The sequence below is a fragment of the Canis lupus genome, chromosome 3 (assembly GCF_003254725.2).
Source record: "Canis lupus dingo isolate Sandy chromosome 3, ASM325472v2, whole genome shotgun sequence".
NCBI lineage: Eukaryota > Metazoa > Chordata > Mammalia > Carnivora > Canidae > Canis > Canis lupus.
In genome coordinates, this window is record NC_064245.1 from 75,684,909 (window position 1) to 75,711,009 (window position 26,101).

The following is a 26,101-nucleotide window of genomic DNA, read 5'->3' on the forward strand; positions in this document are numbered from 1 at the left end:
GATCTGATTAGAGCTTCTCCCCCTGTCTCAGCACATCTATCAAGAAGACTCGGTCCACCCCTAGTTCGTTTCCCAGAGTTAGGAGTCTTCCATGTTCTGTCTCCCTTTCTGATATTTCCTACCCTGGACTGGGTGGCAGGCACTGAAGGGGGCACTTGACGGGATGAGCACTGGGGGTTATTCTGTGTGTTGGCAAATTGAACACCAATAAAAAATAAATTTATTATTAAAAAATAAAAATAAAAATTATCCGACTAAAGTGTTTTTGGAGATTGCAGTAACTGGATTACAATTTATGAGCTACATTTCTCATAAATACGTGAGAGCACCTTGTAAGGTATGCCCGTGTCTTTTTTGTTTTTTTTCCTGTGTAGCAAGCCCAAAACGTTCAACCCAGTTCTAGATTAGGTTAGTGGGTACATGCTTATCCACCTGGTTGTATCTTAGGAGAAACCAGATTGCTGTGGAACCATCAGATAACACACACTTCTAAAAAGAAATGGAATGTATTTTTATTGGCACAGCCAAGATGAAGCATGTCTAGAAATCTGTTTTACAAATAAACTTGCACATAAATTGTCAAAAAAAAAAGGGGGGGGGGGGGGGAGGCTTGGCCCAAACAGCCTTACTTGGAAACTTCTAGTGGCATGTTGAGGGAAGCAACCTGAGCACCTGCTGTGACCCTTCTGGGGGCAACAGAAAGAGCAGCCTGGCTTTACCCTGCTGAGTGGAACCGGTGCGGTGGCTCAGTGGACACCTTCCCCTCCCACTTGAGCTTGAGCTCCTCGGAGAGATCGCTCCTGCCGATCCTGCGCAGGTGACGGGCCAGAAGGCGCACTTTATCGGTGGAACTGGGGAGTGAGTTTTTCCAGAAGCACAGAAGCTCGTGGATCTGTTCCGTGGGCTCCGCAGGGTTCTTCAGCCTGATGAGCTCGATGGTGCTGCGGCGCAGGGGGAGGGATGAGGACAGGCGCCTGGCACTTTCCTGGGAGAGCTCCTGGGCCAGCCAGCGCAGCAGCTGGTCCTGCAGGGCTTCTGTGGGGCACACGGGGACGGACAGGGTTAGGACTTTGGGGGGAGAGGGGGGCCTGTGCTGATCTGACCCTCTGCACCTGCTCGCAGGAAATCCAAGGCCTCTCTGGCTTGGCCTCTGAACCTTGGGAAGATTTGGACACCCACCCCCACCCAGGGGACAGTGGGAAACCTTGGGATCCCTGCCATGTCTGGGGGCTTCCCCCTGAGGGATCCCTTATTGCCAAGGACTAGAAATGCCCCTCGGGTTTTAACTCCCCTGAGATCCAGGAGGGCTTGTTAAAAAGGATTTTAGGCCCTGCCCCAGATAGTCTAATTAAGTAAAAAGAGGGTAGGGACCAAACTGGGCATTTTTAACAAGCTGATGCTGACACTGGAGTCCCCAGCCATACGTTGAGCAGCATTATGTTCAAGGATACTTCTAGATTCAAGACTATTTCTCGTAATCAGTACTAACCTGATACAGAGTATGCCAGCAGCTATGCAATCCTCCCCCAGCCAGCCCCAACTATACACACACAAGCTCACCAAGATCCAATCCAAAGAGCAGTTCTGTGGAAGGTCCTTTACACCATTTCCCCTGGTTTAGAACCACAGACATCTTCTTTAAATATATTCTGTATTTCGTCATACCCCTTCCCTTATCCTGTGACTCATGTCAACCACCTAAACCCATGATTCTATTTTTCTGTTGTTTGGTTGCTTTTTTTTTTTTTTTTCATTGTGTCACTCCGGGCCATGACTCCTATTAAAGCCCCTGAGCCCTCTGTGCCCCTGCTTCTGTGCCCCCAGCCTGCACCACTCTCCGGCTAACTCTTGCCTTGGTCTGATGTGAGGCAAGAATCCTGCATCTGCCACCTTGAACTCCACGATTCCTTCCACCTACCTATTCACAGAAATTGCACATAAATTTAAATTATGAATCATGCCCCTCTTCTGAGAAGGCTACTCAGAAAATGGGAGTCAGCACATCCTCGCTCTCCATTCTTACTTTCAAATCAACATTCTGCTTCCATGGTGCAATACGCTCATGTAGTACGGGTGGGCCTTCCTCTCTCCATCCCCATCATCTACCTCCAGCCATTGGCTGCCAGCATCGTCAGTAACCCTGCTGATAATCAGTCACACCTCTGACCACATGGTTCCTTAATCTTGTCAACATCAGTGACCTGTACTGTGATTCTACCTAAGAAACTGACTTTCATGGCCAGTCCTCATGTTTCATCCCCCTCCAAGGCATCAGCTCCTCAATATCACTGGTGACCACTACTTCCTAAACTTCCACAGCTCTGTTCCGTTGCTCCTGCTTAATACACTTCTTGCCTCTGTCACTGATACAATGAGTCCTTTGATGCCCGACACTGGTCTCTACCGGTCTCACATACCTCCATACTATTAGAAGCACATGCTGCTCCTCATGATCAGCTATGTACGTCAGCAATGGCCTTGCATCCACCTTAGAATCTGTGATCCTTTGTAGCCTTCATCATTCACAATTTATCAATTGCCAATCCTGCTGTACTCGCCCTACACCCAACCGCTGAGATGTCCAGGGTTATAAAACTATGCTGCATGTCATCCACTAACTCTGGGCTCTGAACACCATTCAAGCCTTTATACCAGTTAATAAACCAGTAAAAATATTTTTTCCTGAATGCAATTTAAACTATTCCCAGCAATGACCTAAAACTTTTCTAGCCTCCTTAAGCCCCAATCTCACTCACCTTCTGTTTCACTCAGCCGATGTGTTTCTCCTAATTTTCCCAAAGCCATTTGACCTGAATTCCCATAAACCTCCTTTTCAAAAAAAAAAAAAAAAAAAAAAACCTCCTTTTCATTAAAAATCACTTTCTTGGGCACCTGAGTGGCTCAGTGGTTAACCATCTGCCTTCGGCTCAGGGTGTGATCCCAGGGTCCTGGGATCGACTCCTGCATCAGGATCCCCACAGGGAGCCTGCTTCTTCCTCTGCCTCTCTCTGTGTGTTTCTCATGAATAAATAAAATCTTTAAAAAAATAAAAATCAGGGATCCCTGGGTGGCGCAGCGGCTTGGCGCCTGCCTTTGCCCAGGGCGCGATCCTGGAGACCCGGAATCAAATCCCACGTCGGGCTCCCGGTGCATGGGGCCTGCTTCTCCCTCTGCCTATGTCTCTGCCTCTCTCTCTCTCTCTGTGTGACTATCATAAATAAATAAAAATTAAAAAAAAACTATTCATAAAAATAAAAATCACCTTCTTACACAATCTCATTCTTCCATGTTTGCCAGATTCCATTCCCCACAGTGTTTCCCATCAAGTCATTTCCCTTCACACTTGTTCCTTTCATCTCCTCCTCACCACACATGCTTCCCATGCTTCACGTCTCCTCTTTAACTTGCTTCTGCTACTGTTTCAAGCAACCAGGCTTTCTCTTCTTCCTTTTAACCATAAAATACTTTTATGCCTAATGTAAACATGATGTCACAAGTTCATCACTCTGGTTCATTCCTCAAGCCCTTGTTTTAGGGCTTATATGCTGTCTGTTAACATTCTGTGCAATCCTCTTTCTGATCTTCCTAGCATCCTCTTAATTATGACTCAGAGCAAACAACTCTCAGTCTGCATCTTCTCTGATTTCCAGAGAAAAAAAGCATTTTACTCCTTCCACCCTGGTTCTTCTCTTCCCTCTCTCTCCCCTTCGTTAGCTTTCTTCCTCCTGATTCTGCTGAATTACTTCTTCCTTTTTCAGGCCCCTTCTTTTCCTGCCCTCTCCTCCAATGAACTCATCAACTTTTACTCTCCTAACCATCTCTTTTATTCAAAACATTCCAGCTCTGCTTAATCTTCATCTTTGGCTTTGTCTCCCTAATTCTCGGTACAGCGTTTGCAATATTCACCTCCTGATTATCTTTTCTAGTATACATCACAGCCAACCGGAGCTACATCATACTAAAGTCAAAATCAACTTTGGCCTTTTTCCACCTACTCCTAATCCTTCCTTCACTCTGTGGGCTTCCTAGAGAATGTGACCACTTGGTGGAGTAAGCTGAAACATGTAACATTATTCAAATTTCTCATTGCTTATTTCCTATCCTCTGCACCCATGTCTCAACTCTAAACATACCTCAGATACTTCCTCTACTTGCCAGCCTTACTGACAATCTCAGTCATGCTCCCCCTCTCTTCTCTGGAGTATTGCAGGAACCAGGAGTCTAACTCATATCCCCGCTACCAGTTTTTATCTACTTTAGTCCTCCACACAACTAATAGTTTTCGTAGTCTTATCAGTTTTACCCATTCCATGCTAATAAGTGTCATGTAGGCTCCTCCTATTGTTTGAACTTTCTACCTTGGCATTTAAAACTTCTCATAGTTTTATCCTGTTCTAACCTCATCTACCACCATCCTTCCTGCAGCAGCTTGGTTTTGAGAGACCACACGCCGTCACAACCCAGGACTTCCTAGTACACACAGGAAAGATCATTATACTCTTGTGCTCTCTGGTGGTTGTTAACAATGGCAGAGAGAATACTTTTCTTTAGACATCAAATTCTTCAAAAGTTAACACCACTATTAAACTCACCAGGCTTTCATCTACTACTACTGTTTTTTTTTTTTTTTCTTTTTTAATTTGTTTTGTTGGGTTTTCTTGGTTTCGGCTTTCGTATTTTTAATTTGGTTTTTCTACATCAACTGCTCTTTCTTTGAAAATGGTTTTTATTGCCTCTGAGATAGTGTATAACACTAAGGTGTACGCCTATCCTCACTTTTAATGTAATTCAGTAAAGCCTGCACATTTTCTGAACAATCTGTAAAGGTAATCCCTGAATGAAATGCTATGCCATCAGTGGTGGGTCTGACACATTAATCAAAATAGACTCATTGATATACTTTGAAGACCAAGATCAAATTGAAGACCCGTAAATTATTTAGTGACCTATAACATTATAAAGTGGATTGTTTCAAAGGCTAAAACAGAATAAAAATGTCAAATTCTACCCTGAAGTCTTCATCACTGTTATGTAATTGAATTATGTATAACCACAATCAACTATTAGATATTTCTTTTTTCTAGTTTCATACTAACATATCTCTATTTAAAATCCATTGGCCTCAAATGTAGAGTTAAAGTGGCCACACTTTGATTCACAATTTAATTGTCAACATTTCAGAACAAACTGTAGTTTTTTATTTACCAAACTAAGCAGTTACTAGTTATCTTAGTAAAATAATACGTAGCAGGGTTCATATTTCTTGTAGATTTTAGCAATTTTATTCCACCCATATTTAAGAATGTTTTGGTTTATACGTGCATGACTTTCAAAGGAAAGTTGATTTATTAAGCTGATAAATATAATGACTATCTAATTGCAAAGTCACTTTCTCTATCCTTTTTTATACAATGATTCACATACATATAAAATACAAGAGGAAAAATAGTGCCGCTGTAAGGCAGACAGAGCAAATATTTCTTACCTACAGGATCGGTAGAAATTCTTTTGGTACTCTGTGGACGGTTGATTAATTTTTTATGCTATTGGAGCAAAAGGACACAGAATAAGCAGAAGAAATCATTAATTTGTGAGCAATCTACAAATAAAAATCCATTTGAACCTCACCCCTATTTAAAAGAAGTACTGAATTGCACACCTTGCAAAAGTAGATTGTGTATTTGTGCATGCATGCTCAGCAATTTCTTTGATAAGGTAAAATATATTAACCCAAATCTTTCAGCAAATTTAGATTTAAGACTACACATTGAAATATTAGTATGGCAGTCATGTTAACTTTGAATATGTTCCAACAAAATTTAAAACTGTTAAAACCAACAAACATAGGTCAAGCTAACCTCTATGCAACAAATGCAACATTTTGTAAAAGCCCTGTTGGGGAAGGCACCTCTCTGCCCCAGCACTCAGCATGAGGCCTGAGTTCTCTAACAATAATTTTTGTGAATGAGTGAATGAATCAATGTGCATACATGATGCCAAAAATAATCATATTTTTGAGCAGATAAAACCAATATTTTATCATTAATCTTCAAATATATAATCATTACTTTTCTCCACTATCTGCAGAACAATTTGTCCTCAGTTAATATGGGATCATGGAAACAGCAAGGAGATAAAGTAGCAACATCTGGGTTTGGAAAACTGTTAAGTGCTCTAGACAATGTATTTACCTTGCTGGTCTCAGCTCTGAAATGTGATTTATTTAAAAAAAAAATCTCAAAATCCTGCATACAGATGTTCACAGAAGCTTTGTTTGTAACAGCCCCAAACTGGAAACAATTAAAATTTCCTGCAGTAGTAAATGGTTAAACAAATTATGGGACATCCACACTATAGGGTGCTATTCAGTTAAAAAAAGGACAGATCCTTGATACGAGCAACAATTTTGGACCTCAACCTGATGGCTGAGTGAAAAACTCCAGTCTTAAAAGGTCGCATATTCTATGATTCCATCTATATTACATTCTTGAAATTACAAAATTATAAAGATACAGAATAGATTAGAAATTGCCAGGAGTTACAGATGGTGGGAGATGACCATAAAGGAGTAACACAAGGGAGATCTTTGTGATGTTAAAATTGTTCTGTAACTTGAATGCAGTGGTTGCACAATCTACAGGTATGAATAAATGGCCTAGAACTGTATAAACACGTTGTATCAATGTCAACTTCTTGGTTTTGATATTGCCCGTGTAGTTATTATGTAAAATGTAACCACTGAGAAGAATGGGGTAAAGAATACTCCAGACCTCTCTGTAGTCTATTTTCCAACTTCCTATGAATTCATAATCATTTCAATAAAAACCCCTTTTTTTTTCAGAGAGCAAGTTTAAATACCTTTTAATTATCTGGAAAATTTTGGGAAATACAGATAATACTGAAGGAAAAAATACCTTCTACAAATAATTCCCCAAGTTTCATGTAAGGTTTTAGAAGGTTGTCTATAAAACCTGATATAGATTTATGTATATATACACATGCACTCATGACAGAAAATAATACAGTAGTAATTTATGATGGAAACACATTTTGCATACATTCACCCTAAAGAATATTTCAGTGATCCTACATAAGGTACTGATATGAATAATAAAGTTGTTGAAAATCTAGTATTTCTCATTAATACTGTCCAAATGGTCAAAATAATATACATATAAAGACATATGAACCAATATATTGACAGCCATACAAGATTTCAGAAAATGAAGACTGGTAGTCAATGGTAATTTTTTAAAGATTTTATTTATTTATTTGAGAGAGAGAGAGAGAGAGAGAGAGAAGCAGACTGCCCACAGAGCAAGGAGCCTGACATGGGGCTCAATCCAGGACCCCGAGATCATGACCTGAGCCAAAGGCAGCAGCTTAACCAACTGAGACACCCAGGTGTCCCTCAAAGTTAATTTTTAATGACCATGTATTCGTATAACATTTAGTGGTACCAATATTAATTGTGAAAATGTCACTAGCTATAAACGCCTCACCCCTGTAAGAATGCTCTCAAAGACTCTACCACCATTTAAGATAAAAGGTGAAAATTTTCTTAAATTTGAATATTGTCTGCTCTAAACTACTGAATGGCCAAGTGCCCGATGAAAGGCAATTCTTACATATGTTTCAACACTTTTCAAAATAATTTTTAAAAAATGCTTACTTTGAAGCAATAATACAAGGATAATCCAAGTGTGAACTGCTGGTTCAAAGGGTGATTTCAATATAAGTGGCTGAATCTGAAAGTCATACTTTGTAGGTATTCTTGTCACAGACATCACATAAACACGTATATAAAATTTCCATTAAGAAGTTTTAATGGAAGCGGGACACTTGGGTAGCTCAGTGGTTGAGCATCTGTCTTCGGCTCAGGGGTGATTCCTGGGTCTTGGGATCGAGTCCCACATTGGGCTTCCTGCAGGGAGCCTGCTTCTCCCTCTGCCTGTGTCTCTGCCTCTCTCAGAGGCACACTCTCTGTGTGTCTCTCATGAATAAATAAATAAAATATTTTTTAAAAAAAGTTTTGATGGAAGAAAATTAGGAAATAACATAGAACAACAAAAGTTCAAGCATATTAATACTGTGAAACTGCAAACTGCACATAATCTTTGAAACATCAACTACTTGCTTAAACCTCCCAAAAGAGAGAGAGAGAGATCAATTTAAGCAGTAAAGCAGATTCTTTTTTTTTTTTTTTTTTTTTTTTTTTTAGTAAAGCAGATTCTATATTTCCCATCAAAGGGCATATGGCCTGAATTTCATCTGAGACAAGAGACACTGTGTTTTTTCTTTGTATAAATAATTGTCCCCCTTGGTCATTCTTTCTTCAGAAAAAGTCTCATAGCATCTTGGTGTACCAAGAATGATTCTAGTGTTTAAATTATGTATTTTTTCACATCCATGAAAATTCCAGCCTATCCTTCTTCCGGCATCCAACCGTAGAAGCAGTAGGTCATAGCAGCACAAAACTCTTGGACTCTTTAGACTTGAATGCACTATGCTGGTCTCCTACTCTGCCTCTTTGTCAGGGACTTTCAGTGCCCCTTCCCTTCCTTTTTCTTCCCTTTCCCTTGTTTTTTTTTTTTTTGTTGTTGTTTTTGTTTTTGTTTTTGTTTTTGTTTCTGTCTTTCTTGTTTGTTTGTTTTTTGTTTTTTGCATGACTTTTGTCTGTGCACTATTTTTGCCTTGCACCCCACCTTTCAAATCTCACTAGTGCTCAGGCTCAGCTCCAGGCAGAACAGGGAAGCCTCTGCACGTCCTGTGTCATGTGCCCTCTCACAGATTCCCAGGATCGATATGTGGCTCCCTGGATGCCTTCCTGATTGGTACAGACTCTAATTTTTTTTTCCCTAATTTCCTTTCCTCCTTGTTGTAAGCCAAAGGTATCATTCTGTTACATCTTCTCAGCTTCTACCGTTTGCCAAAGGAGGATGGGTTATTCTTCTAATGCTACCTGCTTTTATCTTAATACTATGTATTTTATTCTGCTAAATATAACTTCTTAAATGCCCTGTTGTTCAGCATGCCGTATCCAGGGAGATTGTTGGCAAAAATCTAACCCGGGATACCAAGCTCTCCATAATACACACCTACCTTGTAAAAGAGTATAGTGGGGTGTAAATAGCAGTTTTCCCTTCACTATTAGCCTCTCAAAGGCATCCGTATAAAATTGTAAGTAATTCTGATATAGACAGATGTGTCTTATTTATACTGCTAAGTGCAGTGCAGGCTTCATTAATTTAAAAGCAGCTAAAAAAACAATGGAACCGAAGAAAGTCATTCGCACCTGAAATGGGTATTTTTGTCTTCAATTTTACAGGCCATTGTTAAGACTCCTTCAATTACTGACTACTCGTTCCATGTTGCCTAAATACAACCCTTTTACTGAATTCTTAAAAGCAAGCAAACCATTTTTTAGTCGAGTTCATATATGTGCCATTCTTGATCTTTTTTGTGGATCAAACTTGTTGAGCACATTTATTATTTTACCTAATATTATTTCCTGTGGCAACTTCACAAGTTTCCCTTCGTTGTGCTTTTCACCACTCCAAGAACCTTCTATGATCAGCCTTGGTTCTATTTGTTAGACTGGAATGTCTTTGAGAACCAATAAGGTATCTTGTCCCCATATGAATTCCTCATAGCATTGGAAATGGTATTGTATGCTTGAGTAGTATAAACCATTTATGGGATGATATCTTCTCTCGATTTGAACGATCTGCTCCTACAAAACCTACCATATTTTTAAGGCACCAAATTCCACCTCCTTCATCAACTACTCTAGTCCCTGGTTTCGTATTTGGTATTTTTTGTACTATCACTCAATTTATCATAATAAATTTATCATAATAAAATTTAACATAATATTATCTTGTGTTGTTAATGCCATTCATATATGCCTGTTTTCTCTTGCCAATTAGGCTTTCAGTACTTTATTGTATCCTTTTATTTTTTCAAGCAAATGAATAGTTTTATTAACATGGCAACTTTTTCCGCCCTCATCATACCATTTTGACTCCAAATCTTATCAGTTCTGCAACATAAATGAACTTAAGGCTGGACTGCTTATGGAACCTTGAAGAAACCTGTTCTCTGTCCAGTGTAGGATCCAATGTAAAGAGTCCTCACTTTTCTTCCTCAGACCCTTGAGAGCCTTTGTAAATATCTCTTTCATTTTTTGAAGAAATGAAATGCATCAGAGTATTCCGTCAACTTGTATAGAATACTAAGATCTTGTTTTCTGTCTAGGTTCCATGTCTATTAGAGCTGAGGTAAGCTGTGCGAACAAGCTGACCTAACAGTTATGTCAGTGTGTCACATGAAATTTAAATGTTGAACAAAACACACCTCACCTTCTTTGGTCTCACATAAAAATTAAAGTTTCAAAATACAGGCAATACCATCCTCTGCCTCTTCTTCTGATTCATCAGTCCTAGCCATAGCAACCCCATCCACATCCCCAGCTGAAGTCTGGTCTCCTGTGCAGCTTCTTTAGCACTTGCTGAATGAAGTTGTCTTCTGCAGTAATGTAGCTCCTGCAGCACCTCCAGAGCTGGAGAAATTCAATTCTAAGCCTCATGTGTCGCATGAAGACCCAAAGTTCCAGGCAGCTGTCTAGTGATATAAGAAAGAGCAAAGCACCTCAACATTTAGGAAAACCAAAGCCCAGGAACAAATACAACTCTCGTAAGAGTTTACAACATAGGCCTTAATTCTCTTATATGAGAGCATTTAAAAAAAAAAGTTACTTCCCCACACAAAACATTTAACAATCCAAATTCATATTGAAGTCATCAACCACAGACCAACCATAACAGACACATGGTATAAGTGACGACAGCATGTAAACAGAGAGGGAAAAAGAGAGAGAGAGAGAGAGGAAAAAAAAAAAAAAAAAAGAATCACGCGTTTCAACTTCTCCATGGTGTCAATCTCCATCAGTTGACCAGAAGCCACTGGCCATAAACTGCTGATCCTCCGAGATGATTTATTTGCTTTTCTGTATCTCCCAGACTAGTTCATCAATACCTCACTGCCGTCTTTGGAATCTCTTTGGCCTTCTCTTTGGCCTTCTTTGCCTTGTTTGGTCACTCCTCAACTCTATCATTTGGATTCTAAAGATGATCCAGAGTGCTCTCCTCTGAGGCCTTCACATGGGTTTTTATTTGGATGAGCAGACTGTCCACTTTCCACAGCTTGCTTCTATTCTGCATATAAATTCTCCTCTGCACTTGAGTGCAAGATGTAATGTCCTCCTGCATCTTCCTGATAACTGGAAGCAGGAATTGCTTGAAATCTTCCTTAGACGCCAGTGCTTCCACTTTCTCCAATTCTGACTGTTTGGTGATGACCAGGGGCTGCATTTTTCCTGCTACTCTAGAATTGCAGTATCAATGTGAGCAGAGAAGCAGCAACAAAATGGAGACCCAGCTGTCAACCAAAGCTCTGCATGTGGAGGCCCCTTTCATAACATGACTGTGCCTCTGTTTAAATAAATTTTTAGGTCCATGATGGAGGTCTTATCCCCAGGGTACAATATCAGAAAACCAAAACTTAGATAATTCTTGTGTTCATGTAAATGCTCTGCTTGGCCAGAAATGGTAATATATCTAGCTAGTCAATCCCCAAAGCCCAAGCTAACTCTGGGCCTCTCCCCTCAAACAGGATTTACTCTGTGGCCCCAGCCAATAAGAGATTTTCCATTTGTCTCTTCCTTGTTCTTTAGTTGTCCTACAAAAGCTTCTTGCCTTCCACCTCATTTTATTGTTCTCTGACACTGTCTACTTCATGGAGTATTAAATAAAGTTTGTATCAACTCAACTGTCTTCTTTAATCATCTTTAACACCTCTTTGTGGACACACTGCTCATAGAAACTATTATATCCTTTTCTATATCTTCTTCTATTTCAGTACTTCTATTTACTATGTGGTTGCCACACAATACCCTCAATAAATACATCATAGCCACGAGGACCCTCCATGGACAGTCATGAGGATTATTATCATCATAAATTTTAAGTCTGCTATTTTAGCAGGGACCAGGGCTGCTTAGCAATATTTTTATGTATCCCTGAAGAGTCTCCCACCATTCCCTACAGAGGATATTTCAGACTTTTACTACTCTTAGTGAGACCTCTACTCTGTCCCAAACTGCTACTCTCACAGCAGTTTTATCTTCTATTCACTGAGAAAATAAAGCAGCAGTTCTCAAACCTTAATGTTCATGAAAGTTAATCTAAAGAAAAAGGCAAAATAAGCTCACAGCTCAACTCAATTAATGTCAGATAAAGCATATTTATAGCAAGCCTACTGGATGACTCTGATACTGAAGCATGGTGGCTGCGCTTAGAAAAACACTACCAAGTAGAACCTGTATCAGTTCTCTACTTGTACCCTAAATGTATCCTACAGAATACACAGAAGAATGGAAGAAGTATCTTTTTCCAAAAAAAAATGCTGAAGATCTCTAATACAAGGACCAAAGTGAAATTCTGCTTGTTTCTTCCATACCTAATACTATGGGGATATAGTATTAATAATTTCTAATTCCTAAATTATCTGACAGGTGTCACACAGATGACTGAGGTCTGGTGCCCACCTCCTCCTCCAGAAACTCTAGCTTCTGGCACAGTCCTCTCCCAGTGTTTCAGGCGATCTCATAGGCTTTATTCTCTTGGCAGCCACACTGTTCCACTAGATAACCCTCAATGTTCAGCCAGGTAACGCAACCACCCATGCTTCTTTTGTGGGCACAACAGTTTCCCTTGCTGGCTCTACCTTGTGCACTACCGTATAGTGTGCCATGATGGTGTCTACCCAAACTACACTTTTGCTCCAGAAGTGTCACATAGGCACAATTGTTGCACACCAGTGGTTAGCATAGGTTTGTTCTCCTGCTGCCCTGCCATTGTTCTCCCAGAACCTGACTTGCTCCATATGGAGCTCATAGTTTATCGTAGGTTTTTCCTACACAAAGCAATTCTCCACTAGTGGCCACCCTAAACCCTCTTGGTGTGTATGCCATGTAGTAAAACATGATAGAATGAAGAAAGTAGCTCCCTACCCATCGTGTGACATAACAGTAGCGTAATGTTGATAGTGCCCTGTTGTGTCACAAAGTTTAATGAAAGAGGTCTTCTGTCTTTTTAATTAAAAGCTTTCTATTTAGGACACAATCATGTACCCAAGGGGCTGAGAAATAGATATCACTAATAACTATAGCACTCTATTCTGACAGCTTTAGATGCTTTAAATATATATTAAGACGTATTAATATGCTATGTATTTAGCATAGAATATTTAACATACATATGTATTTAATAAAGTATATTTATATACTTAATATACAGCTGATCCTTGAACAATACAGGTTTGAACTGTATGGATCCATTTATACATGGATTTTTTCCGATAAATACAATAGAGCATAGTAAATTTATTTTATTTTCCTACTGATTTTCTTAATAACATTTGCCTTTCTCTAGCTCCCTTTATTGTGAGAGTACAATATATGATTCACATACAAATTATGTGTTAACCAACTGTTTATGTTATGAGTAAGGCATCTGGTCAATAGTACGGTGTTAGTAGTTAAGTTTTGAGGGAGTCAAAAGTTACATGTGGATTCTCATCTGTGCAGGGGCCGGCACCCCTAATCCCCATGTCGTTCAAGAGTTGTATGTAGATATGTATGTGTGCTTTTAGGCAAATCTACCTGAACCCTGCAAATGGAACTCTATCAGGTCATATCACATTTACTCAGTTATTTCAGATCCAGGGAACACAGGTTAATTTCTTACCTAGAAAGTACCTCAACTTTCATATAAATAATCTCCTAGGCTGGTAAACTCTTAAGCCCTATTTATCAGGCAACTCTGAAACTCTCAGAACTGAGCCTACTTCAGAGTTATTTGCAAATTCTTTTTCTTCTTGGTTATCTAATCTATCTTTGCCAAAAATACTGTGAGGAAAATGAAGGCGCTCTTACTGTTTTCCTCTCAGATCAGTGAGGATAGAAAGGCTCACGAGTGGTTGAGGTGTCATGACTGGGACCTCAGAGAGAGTGAGTGAACTCTACTGTGATTAACCTTAAAGCTAATGCTTTCTTTCCCAAATACAAGGCTGCTTGAGCATTCAGGTTCTGGGGTAAGTCTGAACTTACAGCCCACTCTGTCAATTGTTGGTTCCTGGGAATCAATACATGCCTCAGTTTCCTAAACCTTTAATTCACTATCACTATCTTATCTACTTCTTAGGTTTGTAGTGAGCTTTAAGTGAAATAAAATAATGTACTTTGGTTGAAGTAAAATGGAAGAGCTCAGTTGAGTGCTTGCATATCGTGGGTACTCAACAAAAGTCACTTGTTTTTGTCACACCTGTCTTAGAGAGCTAGAGTCTCATTTTGTATGCAGAGAGGCTTTATACACTTGCCATATTCTAATACATGGGCGATTGTCCAAAGATCCATTTGTAACTAAAGCTAATCCTGTAAGTATAGCTGTATGTAGTATAGCAAGATGTAACCTGAGTGTTACCATTATATAAAAATGCTGGAGGGCAGCCCGGGTGGCTCAGTGGTTTAGCGCCACCTTTGGCCCAGGTTGTGATCTGGAGACCTGGGATCAAGTCGCACATCGGGCTCCCTGCATGGAGCCTGCTTCTCTCTCTGCCTGTGTCTCTGCTTCTCTCTCTCTCTCTCTCTCTCTGTGTCTCTCATGAATAAATAAAATATTTTAAAAAATTAAAAAAAAAAAAAACTCTGGAGACCCTCCCTTTCCCTGTGGTCTCACAGCCAACCTGGGCTCAGCCACTGCTGACCATCTAGTCTCTGATAGGGCTTAGAAAGAAACATAATGTTTCCACCTTGGCCAGGATTCACCCTCATTATATTGTGCTTTCAGGATGCTTAGGACAGTGCTGGTGTTGACCAAGTTAACCTCACCCTGGAAACACGCACATGAGAACAAGAATGAGGAATAACATGATGCAAACAACTGCCATGATGGTTGCCTTTAGGGCTGATTTGTTTGATAACATAAGTCATCACTGTTCACCCGTCTTCCAGCTTAGGACAAACTTGCATTGAATGACGGAGTTCAGCAAGAATGATGGGATGAAATTCCTACAGAGATCACCAAAATAATCCACAAAATTTAGTATAAAAGTAAGAATTTTTTTAAAGAAGGAAGGGAAAATCAGACCAACTACAAATCCTTGTCACTATTTCACATATATTTTGAAGTGATGAGTGGAAACAATAACATAATAGGATGGTATCTTTGAATCCTATAGGAATTTTCTATTTGGGGGTGCCTGGGTGGCTCAGTTGGCTGAGTGTCTGACTCTTGGTTTCAGCTCAGGTCATGATCTCAGGTTCGTGAGATAGAGCCCTGCAACAGGCTCTGTGCTCAGCACAGTCTGCTTGTGTCTCTCCCCCTGCTCCTCCCCATTTCCTCTCCCTCTCTCTCTTTCTCAAATAAATAAATAAAATCTTTTTTTTTTAAAGAAGAAATTTTTCTATTTTAAATTGTAACAGGTGCTAATTCTAAGAGCACCAACAATAATACTATTACTATGAGCAGATATAGAAATAACAAGTAGTAGATGTTTCCTCTTTAATTTCTACCTGACTGCTAGTTAAGGGGGTCTCTACTAAAGAACCAGTTTTTATGTAAAGTAACATGAAAACTTTCTGACACTTGAAGCACCATCTAACATGGATACCACCCGGCATTGCAGATCAATATCAGTAAAATATAACAAGCAAAAATGCCATGCTGATGTTACTTTCTTTATCTACCCTGTGGCACTTTTGCATGAAGAGGTTTTCACTGGTTAATTATTATAATATTTTGTGGCAACAACTCCTCCATCCAGTTTTAATTCTCACACTCTTCCTATCTCCACACACCTACTGCAAATGTCTCTGGTCAATAGACCATTTATTTTGTAGTTAGAAGATACCAAGTGAAAGTGTATGAATAATAATAGATCAAAGAAGTGTATATAATTAGAATGTTTCTGTGTATCTTTAGCATGGATTTTACCAGAAGCCTTTAAGATACCATAATTAAATACTGGTTTTCACTCCTTATTCTTATTGTTTTTAGCCTACATAGAGGTCTCTGCAACTAAGTAATTACTGCCATTTGCTTAACTTGAGTTCATTTATTGCATCATAATAGTAGATTGTATATTCTCCATCTTTCTAATATACAACTTTTATAGAATTCTTAATGGCTTTGCATTGTAAATAAGTTAGATAAAATATTGATCAAAGGAGTAATCTGGTACCAAGGATTAATGTTAGCAGAAAACTTTGTGCTGCAGTTACGAGTACAGCATGACTACAAATCAAATTTGAGCTAGTATCAACGTTGAGCAAGGAGGTACTGGTGTAAAGAATTGGACTAGACTTCTAGTATCCAATCAGGCATGTAAGAAGCTGGAAGCTGCCACTGTGTCTTAACAATTAAAAAAGCTGAACAACCTGAAAAATCAACAACTCTTTTTAGATCCATCAGACAAGTGAGGTCACAGGGCGAATCTCTGTTCCCAAATTGAAGAGACTGACAGACAAATACAGAGAATCACAATTTACCAGAGCAGAAACTCATGAGCAGAAGCTGCCTCCAGATCCAGTGCCAGGTAAATAAACTTGAACTGTAAATGATGAATTTGTGGAGGCTTAATGTGAACAAATCTAGGTTAAAAACTTCAGAGAGATCCAGCCAAGGGGGACTCACACACTTCTGTGAATTTTATCTCCATTAACCTCAACCGGGTTCTCATAGTGAAAGCTAAGAAAAATCCCCCCTACTTCCATCAGGAAAAGGGGGAAGAGAACCATTTTTAAGTATTTAAACAGAGAGTTCTGTTCCTCTTAACAAGGTCTGTCCTTAGTAGAAACTATATAACCAGAACCTAATCTGCTGGGATTTATTAAAGTCTAACTGATGAGAGTAGGGAGGGAATGCCCAGCTCCAGATCTCTCTAACTTTCTACACAGGGGAAGGGAAATACCCAACTCCAGCCCACTCTAACCATCTTGTTCCCCAGAATGGGGAGGCTAGGAGGGAGACCAAGGGACACATGTGAAGTCCCTGGTCCAGAGGGACAGGCTCACTTAACACTGAGACCTCATCATAGGACTACAGAACACCTCCCCTCACCCAAACCTCTCTACCATGTTACTTAAGGCCTATGTGCAGTAGTTCCTTTTACCCAATACATCGTGTTCAGTTATCAAGAAAAAAAATGACAAGATATAGTAAAAGGAAAAAAAAAAACACAATTTGAGGAAACAGAGCAAGCATCAGAACAAGACTCAGATATGGCAAGGATGTTAGAACTATTAGGCCAAAAATTTTTAGAAAACTGGGATTACTATGCTAAGGGCTCTAATGGAAAAAGTGGACAGCATGTAAGAGCAGATGGGCAAAGTAAGCAGAGAGGTGGAAATTTTGAGGAAGAACTAAAAAGGATTGCTAAAGATCAAAAACACTATGACCAAGAAGAATGCCTTTGATAGGCATAAGAGTAAATGGTCATGTCTGAGGAAGGAATTCCTGAGCTGAGAATCTCTTAATAGAAATCACAAAGTTAGGGCACAGTCGTTGGGTGGCTCAATGGTTGAGTGTTTGCCTTTGGCTTAGGTCCTGATCCCAGGGTCCTAGGATCAAGTTCTGCATCAAAAAGAGAATAACTCCCTCACCATGTGAATCCATTTTATTTAAAGCTAGTGTGTCCTGCTTTTCCCTCTGCCTGTGTCTCTGCCTCTGTGTGTGTGTCTTTCATGGATAAATAAATAAAATATTTTTTAAAAAATCACAAAGTTAAAAATGAAAGTGAAAAAAAGAGATAAAGAGAACATCCAAGAACTGTGGAAAAACACACAAACACAGACAAAAAAAAAAAAAAAAGTATGTGTAATAGAACTTCCAGAAGGAGAAGAAATATATAAAGGAACTGAAGAAATATTTGAAATAATAATCAGCAAGAATTTCCACAAATGAATGTCAGGCATGAAACCACAGAATTAAAAAGAAGCTTAGAGAATACCAGACAGGACAAATGCCAAGAAGTGGGCTAAACACGGAATTATTATTTCATTCCAAACCCACCACAATAGTTGAAATAACTGTCATCCCCATTTTACAGCTGTAAATTCTCCAACATAACATGGTCTTGAAACCTAAGTTTGTCTAAAGCCCTAACTTAAACAGTGAATAGTATTGCCTCCAGATAATATCAGCTACTATTTTTTGCTATTTACCATGTACAGATAATTACTCTAACTCTTCAAAGTATATCATATAATGTCAGTATAGTCTACTGTATCTACAACCTTGTGAGATAGTTGTTATTATGTCTACTTTACAAATAAGGAAACTGAGGTTTAGAGGGGTAAAATAATTTGACCCAAAATACTTAAACTAACATTTGTAAGAATACAGATCCTTTATTTTTAACCTGTAAGTTAAGACTTGTATTTAAACTGAAGGTTGTAAGGCAAGATGTTCACTCAACCGTTCTAGTATTTCTTGAGTTCTGCTTACCATTTACATAGATCAGCTTTACTGCTCGGGATTGGGAGCCAGTATTAGGAGAAGGGAAAGAGCTCAGCTCCTATATTAATCTTGTGATCTTAAAGTATTCTCTTTGTGCCTTGTTTTCCTCGTTTACAGAATGGGCATGATACTAGTAACCTGTTTCGAAGTGCCATTGAAGGGAACATTGAGTTCTTTGTTAGAAAAATGTACTTATTTAAGTCATCTCTACACCCAAGGTGGGGCTCAAAATCACAATTCCGAGATCAAGAGGCATATGCTCTACCCACTGAGGCTGCCAGGCATCCCAGAAACACTGAGTTCTATCATGTAACTTGAAGCAGGGCATTACATGTATTAAGTGCTCAAAATAATAGCTGTCATGACTCAATATTTTTCTCCTTAAAATTATTTTTTTAACCCACACAAACACATTTTAGAAAGTAATTGATATTTCAGTCATAAGTGGGAAAACAATTTCACTTATATAACCACATGGAAACCTGAAAAATAAATACAAGTAAAACAATATTACTGAATTCTGTTGCCACCCAAGATTTCTGAGCCTAAGAATTGTTCTGTGCTTGTTAACAGGGGAGCTTTTGTGTTAGAGAGGTGAAAATATGCTAACACTAACCTGAGACCTGCTCAGAGGTACTCAGAAGGTCAGGGAAAGGATTAGAAAGAGAGTAACTCTCTCACCATGTGAATCTATTTTATTTAAAGCTGGCATGTTACCATCCTTTAAAAACAAAACAAAACAAAAGTTCTTGCAATTCCAAAATTTGGAAAAAAGAGCAGTATAACTGAACATCCCCTTTTTTTGCTGGAAATCATACCTTTTACTATAAACGTATATGGAAAGTATTTTTGTTCTTTTAAAACCATAGCTAATATTTTGAGGGAATCTGAATTATAAATCATCAACAAAAAGTAAGGAATGTGAACTCATAACCTAAGCCAGACAAAGCTGGAGCCTTCATCATGTGAAAGGAATAGCAATGATCTCTGCTCTGAAAATGAGGTGTTATGAACTGATGTCACCACGTGAATTAAAGAGAGGACCTTGTCAAGCTGTTCAGAAGTGACTGTGCATTTAACACCAAGATGATAAAGTCTGCTTCTGCCTCAGAAGCAGAAAAATTCCAAATAACAGAGGAAACCACCATCAGAGGTTATTCCAAAGCTTAGTTTCAACAAAAGGTCCAACCAGTCTGGCTTTGAAAGGCCTAGAATTGCCAAACACCCTGATGGGGCAAAGTATATTAGGAGCAACATGAATATGTAATAAAAGTGGCAGATGTGAAATAAGCAATGATCTGGCTTGCTCAAGGAATAAGGGGACATGGAACAGCAAAACAGGAATGACTTTGAGGTCTGATCCTTGTGCAGCCTCTGGCCCTGGGAGGGAGTACAAGTCCGGACAAGTCAGTGTACTCTCTTACTAAACTCCCTGAGACAGAGACTACAGATCCTACCTCCAAAGTCTGCTGTGAGGGTAGATGGAAATAAAGTCTGTAAAGGACATGACCTACACTGACAATTCAAGTAGTTGTGGAAGAGACACAAATGCAATGTGTGGACATTTTTTGAATCTTGTTTTTGAACAAATTGACTACAGAAATAGAAAATTGAGTTAGTAGATAAGTATAAAACATGGACTGGGTAGTAGATGCTATTAGGTAATAATTGCTAATATCATTAGCAATGGTATTGATTTTTTAAAGTCCTTACCCTCTTTGAAAACAGAGTTATTTACAAGTAAAGTGATAGGGTCACTGTGATTTGCTTTAGAAGACTCAAACAAAAAACCCAGTGGTATTAGATGAAACAAGAATGGCAGGGGCACTTGGGTGGCTCAGTAGGCTAAGTATTTGCCTCCACCTCAGGTTATGATCCCAGGGTCCTGGGATGGAGCCCTGCTCATTGGGGAGCCTGCTTCTCCTTCTCCCTCCACCCCCACCCCTATTCATGTTCACATTCTCTCTTCCTCTCAAATAAATAAATAAAATATATTTTTTTAAATGGCAGAAGAGGATGGGTCCATGTAAATTCATTACGTATTTTCTCTATCTTTGTGTGCCTTTGAAAATCCCCATCCCCTACAGAAAATTTTAAAATAAATAAGAGACACCAACATCAGTCAATACATATCCTTTTGTTTTCACTGTGAATATTATTGTCATCGCACAGTCAGTGGAGAACTTCCTGAAGGCTTAGGCAGAAATGCTTGGCCTACACAATAAAAGGAAGTGCTTCTACACAGAGAAATCTGAAGACCATCAGAAACCCACAGAGAAGGAAGATTAACGTAAGAGAGATGGGGGAGAAACAACAATAAAAACGAGGTTTAGAGCAAGAAGAGCTGACTGAGAGTGGTCTAGCTTGGAGATAAAGGTAGAAATTAATTTTTTTGGAAATGGAATCAGACTGCTGCCAATCCCAGAAGAAATCCCAAACCATATCTTGGTTTAAACTCGGGTCTTTCTTAGTCCTAAACCTGTGCACATTTTACTGCAGCCGAGCTTATGTTTTGTTTTTTTCATTATTCTTTTCAATTGCTTCTTAGAGAATAGCTCTTTTTAGGGCTTTATCTGATTATGGCTTTGTCAAGAGGAAGGGATCAAATATTTCCTAACCTTTGAAGAAGTCAATCACTAAGAAGACAGCTTTAGGACCCTGGTAACCAGATAGATGGATTCAAGAAACCCCCAACTGATCTAAGGAGCGAGGACAGATAAGAAGGAAAGGGTTTTCAGGGATGGCTGCAGATAGAAAGCGAGCAAGGTTCTGGATTACTCAGGAAATATGTATAGGATAAACATGGAGTCACAAAGAAAAGCTGTCAAAGTCAGTCTGGAATAGATAAATATAAATTTGAAATTAATGTCTCCATTTTTTTTTAATCAAAGGGCAAAGCAGTACATATACCACAGTTGCAGTGAGGCTCAAATGATATAAAATATGCACAGCACTTCCAACAGGCCCAGCACACCAGCAAACACTGGGTAAGTTTAACTATTGCTAATATGCTTAAAGCTTTGTTCACTATTCCAAGCAATTCGGGCAAAAACAGATGCCTTTGATCCATAAATGCAGCTATGGGGGAGACACTATCGATTTTAAAAGCAGCTCAACAAATCAAAGGTACATCGTTCAAATTTATATAAAACGACCTCCTCTTTATTGTCAACTGTTAAATTATAATCTCAATGACTTTTTGTCAATCCTGAAGACCTGTCAAAGGACCCATTCAATTCTGAGCATTATTTTTTCTAGCGTATTCTAATTTCTAGGGTCTAGAATTCGATTCGAAAATGTAATTTCACTATTCTTTTGTAGAATTTTTTTCTAGTTTCCTGATTTTTTTGCTTTGTTTTGTTTAGTGCTTTTGGCTTATAGATAGGAGTAGCCTTTCCAACAGAAAGAGTGATATGAATGTTACCGGGAAAGGTCTGGATAGCCACAAACATCTTCTTTCCAGGTCTGGCCACAACCATAAAATCCCCACATTAGTCATCCCTTTGAAGGCATGACAGGCTTCTGCTAAATGTAACTATTAGCTGGGAAAGCAAACACGTAAAGGCTCCTCCTTCAATTGCTTTACCAATTTCCCCAGCATGCATTCACTGATTCATTAGAGAGTTCAACAAAAATATTACTGAATGGCTGCCGGGAGATGGGATTACAAAATTGAATGAGCTATGCATCCAGCCCTGAGGAGCTCATTTACCAAAGGACTCGCTAGGTATCAGGGTTAGGAGCGCCACCCCCGGAATCAGACAAACTGGATTCCAGCAGCAGCTATGTCATTCTCCAGCTATTTTCCCTTGAGTGAACTCCTCTGTGCCTCAGTTTCTTCAATGGCCTATGCTTTCAGTAAATGAGTTAGTATGCGTAAATGCTTTATCAAGTTACTCATAGTGAATGAGTAATGAATATTAGTTATTATCAGTACTGTTATGATTATACAAAGATGATGAGAGACCATTCCTTACTACATATGCCAAGTACTAGGGTTACGGATCCGGGCAGTGCCTAATTGTGCCGGGGAAATGTAAAGACGTCTTCCAAAGAGATGAAAATAGAGCTAAGTGTGGAGTCAGGGCTTCCTCAAGGGCAGTGGGGGGAAGAGCCTCTGAGGTAGTTTAAGACCATAATGTGTAAAAGAAATAGGATCTTCAGTGCCACTGGAGAAAAAAAAGATATTAGGTAAATATGAAAGGGCTGAAGGGAAAATTGTAGGGGTTTGTGAAGGGCTTTATGCACCAGGGTAAGTGGCTTGGACCTGGATCCACAGATACAGAGTGTCATTTGATAAGTTTTAGAAGACTGATAAAATCATATTTCATTTTTGAGAAAAATCACCCTGTCAGTTGTATGGTGTAGAGTAGTGAAAGGAGTAAGTCATGACCATCTATCATTTCGAGCCATGTGCAGGGCAGTAGAGATAAAATGCAAGTTTGAACACAATTCCAAACTCAAGTCGGTAAAACACTATGTTGTATCACAGGGCCGTCACTCATACCAGTGTCCTGGGAGCCACGGTAGGAAGTGCCCCTCCATGACTGCCTCCCTCTCGGTGTCCTGCCAACCCCCACACAAATTCACTCTGTCACTAAGTCCAATTGGTTTCCAATCCTAAGTCTCCCTCTGACTTTGCTCTCTGCTTGCCATCTGAAGCCATGGGCTTCACAACATCAGGCCATCACCCTCTCTCCCATGGACTACTGCATTAGTCCTTTCTTGTACTCTTGCTAAGCTCACCTAAATTATCCTTACAGACTGCCACAATGATATGCTAACAAAATTTGATCATGTCTCCCTCCCGGTTAGCATTTTCCAGTGGCTTGCCATTACTTATAGGATAAAGGATAAGCTTAATTATAAACCAATTAGATACCTCCTTCTCCGTCCTCATTACAGCCACACATCTCAAGAATACCAGTGGCTGAGAGATTTTGTTTGTTTGTTTTGCTCATATGCTAAGGATCTCTGGTTTACTCTCTGCTTCACATATGTTCTCTGCATCATGAAATCAATCATATCCTTTTGACAGAAGGCCCTAAGCTATAACAACTACACAGAGATATTTGGTTGATGTAACAAGGCTTTCAAAGCCCTCTATAATCTTTCCCCAATTTATTTCCACTCAATTTATTTCTTCCACTCAAATCACACAGATCTACACATTGTCCTTTTGTGAAACATATCTTACGCTTTGCCAGTTCAAAGCTTCCGCTCATGCCATCCCTCTTGTGTGGAACCCACTGCCTCTTCCTCTATTCCTTTCCAGAACATAAACATTCTCTACATGTGTCCTGCTCTGTGAAGTGTCTGGGTCACCTCAGCCACAGGAATCACTCCCTTCTCTGAAATGACCTAGCACTTACTATCTTGGTCATTCATTTGTAGCAAATCATCAGTTCCTTGTCCTGTGATATTCCTAGGTTATTGTACTCAACTATTATTTATCTCCAGCATTGTTTTGTAACTTTTAGAGTATTTATGCTTTCTTCCCTGAACTGGATTGTAATTTCCTAAAGCTAGGACTTTGAGTCCAATATCACTATCATCTTTTAGGCCCTACATAATACCTCACATATAGTTAGCATTTAGTTAGTATTTGTTCATTGACAGGTTGGCTGATATTTCTACAGGAAAACATTACAGTTGGAGTTCACCAAATAGAAATTGATTGAATTAGCAAACGTAATTTTTTATGTACTAAATGTTTGGATTTTAGGAGAACTGAACATATCAATTAGTTCTTTTATTAAAATTTTCTGAGAGAGCGAAGAATTTATCTGCTTTCTTTGTAAAAGAATTCCTGAAAGCCATAGGAGATAGTATGGGACACAATTCCTGGTTGTTATACCACCTGCTGAGCAGAGAAAACTTTCCCTTGGATGAAGAGAGAAGGAGGGGGAGTGAAGAGGAGAGGTGAGAAGGAAGAAGAGATGGGGAAGAGTCAGGGAGAAGGAAAAGGGTGAGGAGAAAAAAGGGTGGGGTAGTTAAAGAGGAAGGAGAGCAGCCAGAGAAGGGAAAGTTTCTCTTCTGATTTAATTAGTGGGCAAAGCTCCTTCCAAAAAAGGATCCCTTTTCTAACTAAATCAGTTTTGATCGCTTTCTTCCTTAAATGTCTCACGTGAAATATAAAGTAGATTTTTCAGTGGCCTGGTCAAGGCTATCTTTGAAGGTCATTCTGATGGCTTAGAAGAAGGTAAGATTGCAGGCATGGAAGGCATGTCAAGGAAGAGCCAAGGGGAGCCAGAACTGCTGCATTGGAAAGAGGGAGAAGGCTTTGTAAAAATTTCACAGGTTAAAAAAAAAAAATTGACACAATATCTCTACTTATCAAGATTTTAGTGACTTTCTTCCATAATTGATAGAGGTGGAGCATAAGGCTACATGCATGTTATTATAATTAATTCTAGTGTACGGCTAGAATTAATTCTAAGCTACGGAAAATTCCAAAATCACCATGAGGTTCATGATGCCTCCCCTTCCCCTCCCCACCCCCTGCCAAACACACACACACAAGCCAACAAAATTGATTTCTCATGTCCAGTTTTATTTAAGAAGCATACACCTGGTAAAATGCTTTCTTCATAGCTAGCAATGGTATATGAAGTTCCATGTCATTCTTGAACCTTAAAATAACTTTGCAAATTATTACAACTAAAAAACCTAAGTAGAATTAAAGAGCCCGTGAACACAAACATTTCCCATCACTTCTGATCTTCTCATGTATGTAGTTGAGATTATTATTTAGTATTTCATACACTTAGGGGAAAAATCATATTAAAAAAAGAAAACATTCCTGACAGGGCAGGGGGATGGTCGTGGAAGTCCAAAGGGTTGAGAAGGTGGGGATTGGGGAGTAAATGGCCCCGCCACCCTGGGCCCGCTTCCTCCCTTTGACAAAGCAAGTTATTTAATGTGGTAAGAGAGTAAGTGTTGAAGCAGTATCATTATTTACTAGAAATCACATGTCATGAGTTCAGTTTAAAAAAAAGAGGAAGTTCAGGCTAAAGCAAAACTTGGGTCAACAGATGGCTTACATAAATATGTAGGGTAGATATGACTGGGAAAAGAGGGCCCCTGACCGACTTCCACAGAAGCAGCCGCCAGACCCAGGGCCTTTCTCTCCTTCAAAGCAAAACCTCTACGCAGACAGGAAGAATAAAAGGCAGTCACAACTCAACCTAGCGCAAATAACCAAATGGCACAATCACCTATGTGACGCAATTTCAGAAGCACACTAAGACGCACACACCACTTCCTTCCACCTAAAAAAAAAAATCTTTGAGAGTTTTATGAAACTTGCCTTGCTGCTGCCAAAGTACAAATAGATATGGTGTGAGCTGAATTCACTTGAATATTTTGTAAAAGCAGGAAATTTGAAGCACAACTTAGGAAAGACTTAGAGATAAATCAAGGTTCTTTTCCACCATACATATTCACATGTACTGATTTTGTGACCATTTTCACAAGATCACCTGTGAAATGTGAATTATCACAAGGACCTTTTTTTTTTTCCA

The 26,101-nt window shown here is 39.3% G+C and overlaps 1 protein-coding gene across 1 annotated transcript in view; it reads right to left on the minus strand.

Annotated features, from left to right (window-relative positions):
* Nucleotides 1-487: 487 nt before the first annotated feature.
* Nucleotides 488-26,101, minus strand: part of DTHD1 (death domain containing 1) — a 75,401-nt gene continuing 49,787 nt past the window's right edge. The window contains exons 10-11 of the mRNA XM_025437288.3: nt 5,486-5,543; nt 488-1,035 (exon numbers count right to left, since the gene is read on the minus strand). Of these exons, the coding sequence (XP_025293073.2) occupies nt 716-1,035; nt 5,486-5,543 (378 nt within the window). The 3' untranslated portion in view covers nt 488-715. The remainder of the gene's footprint in view (nt 1,036-5,485; nt 5,544-26,101) is intronic.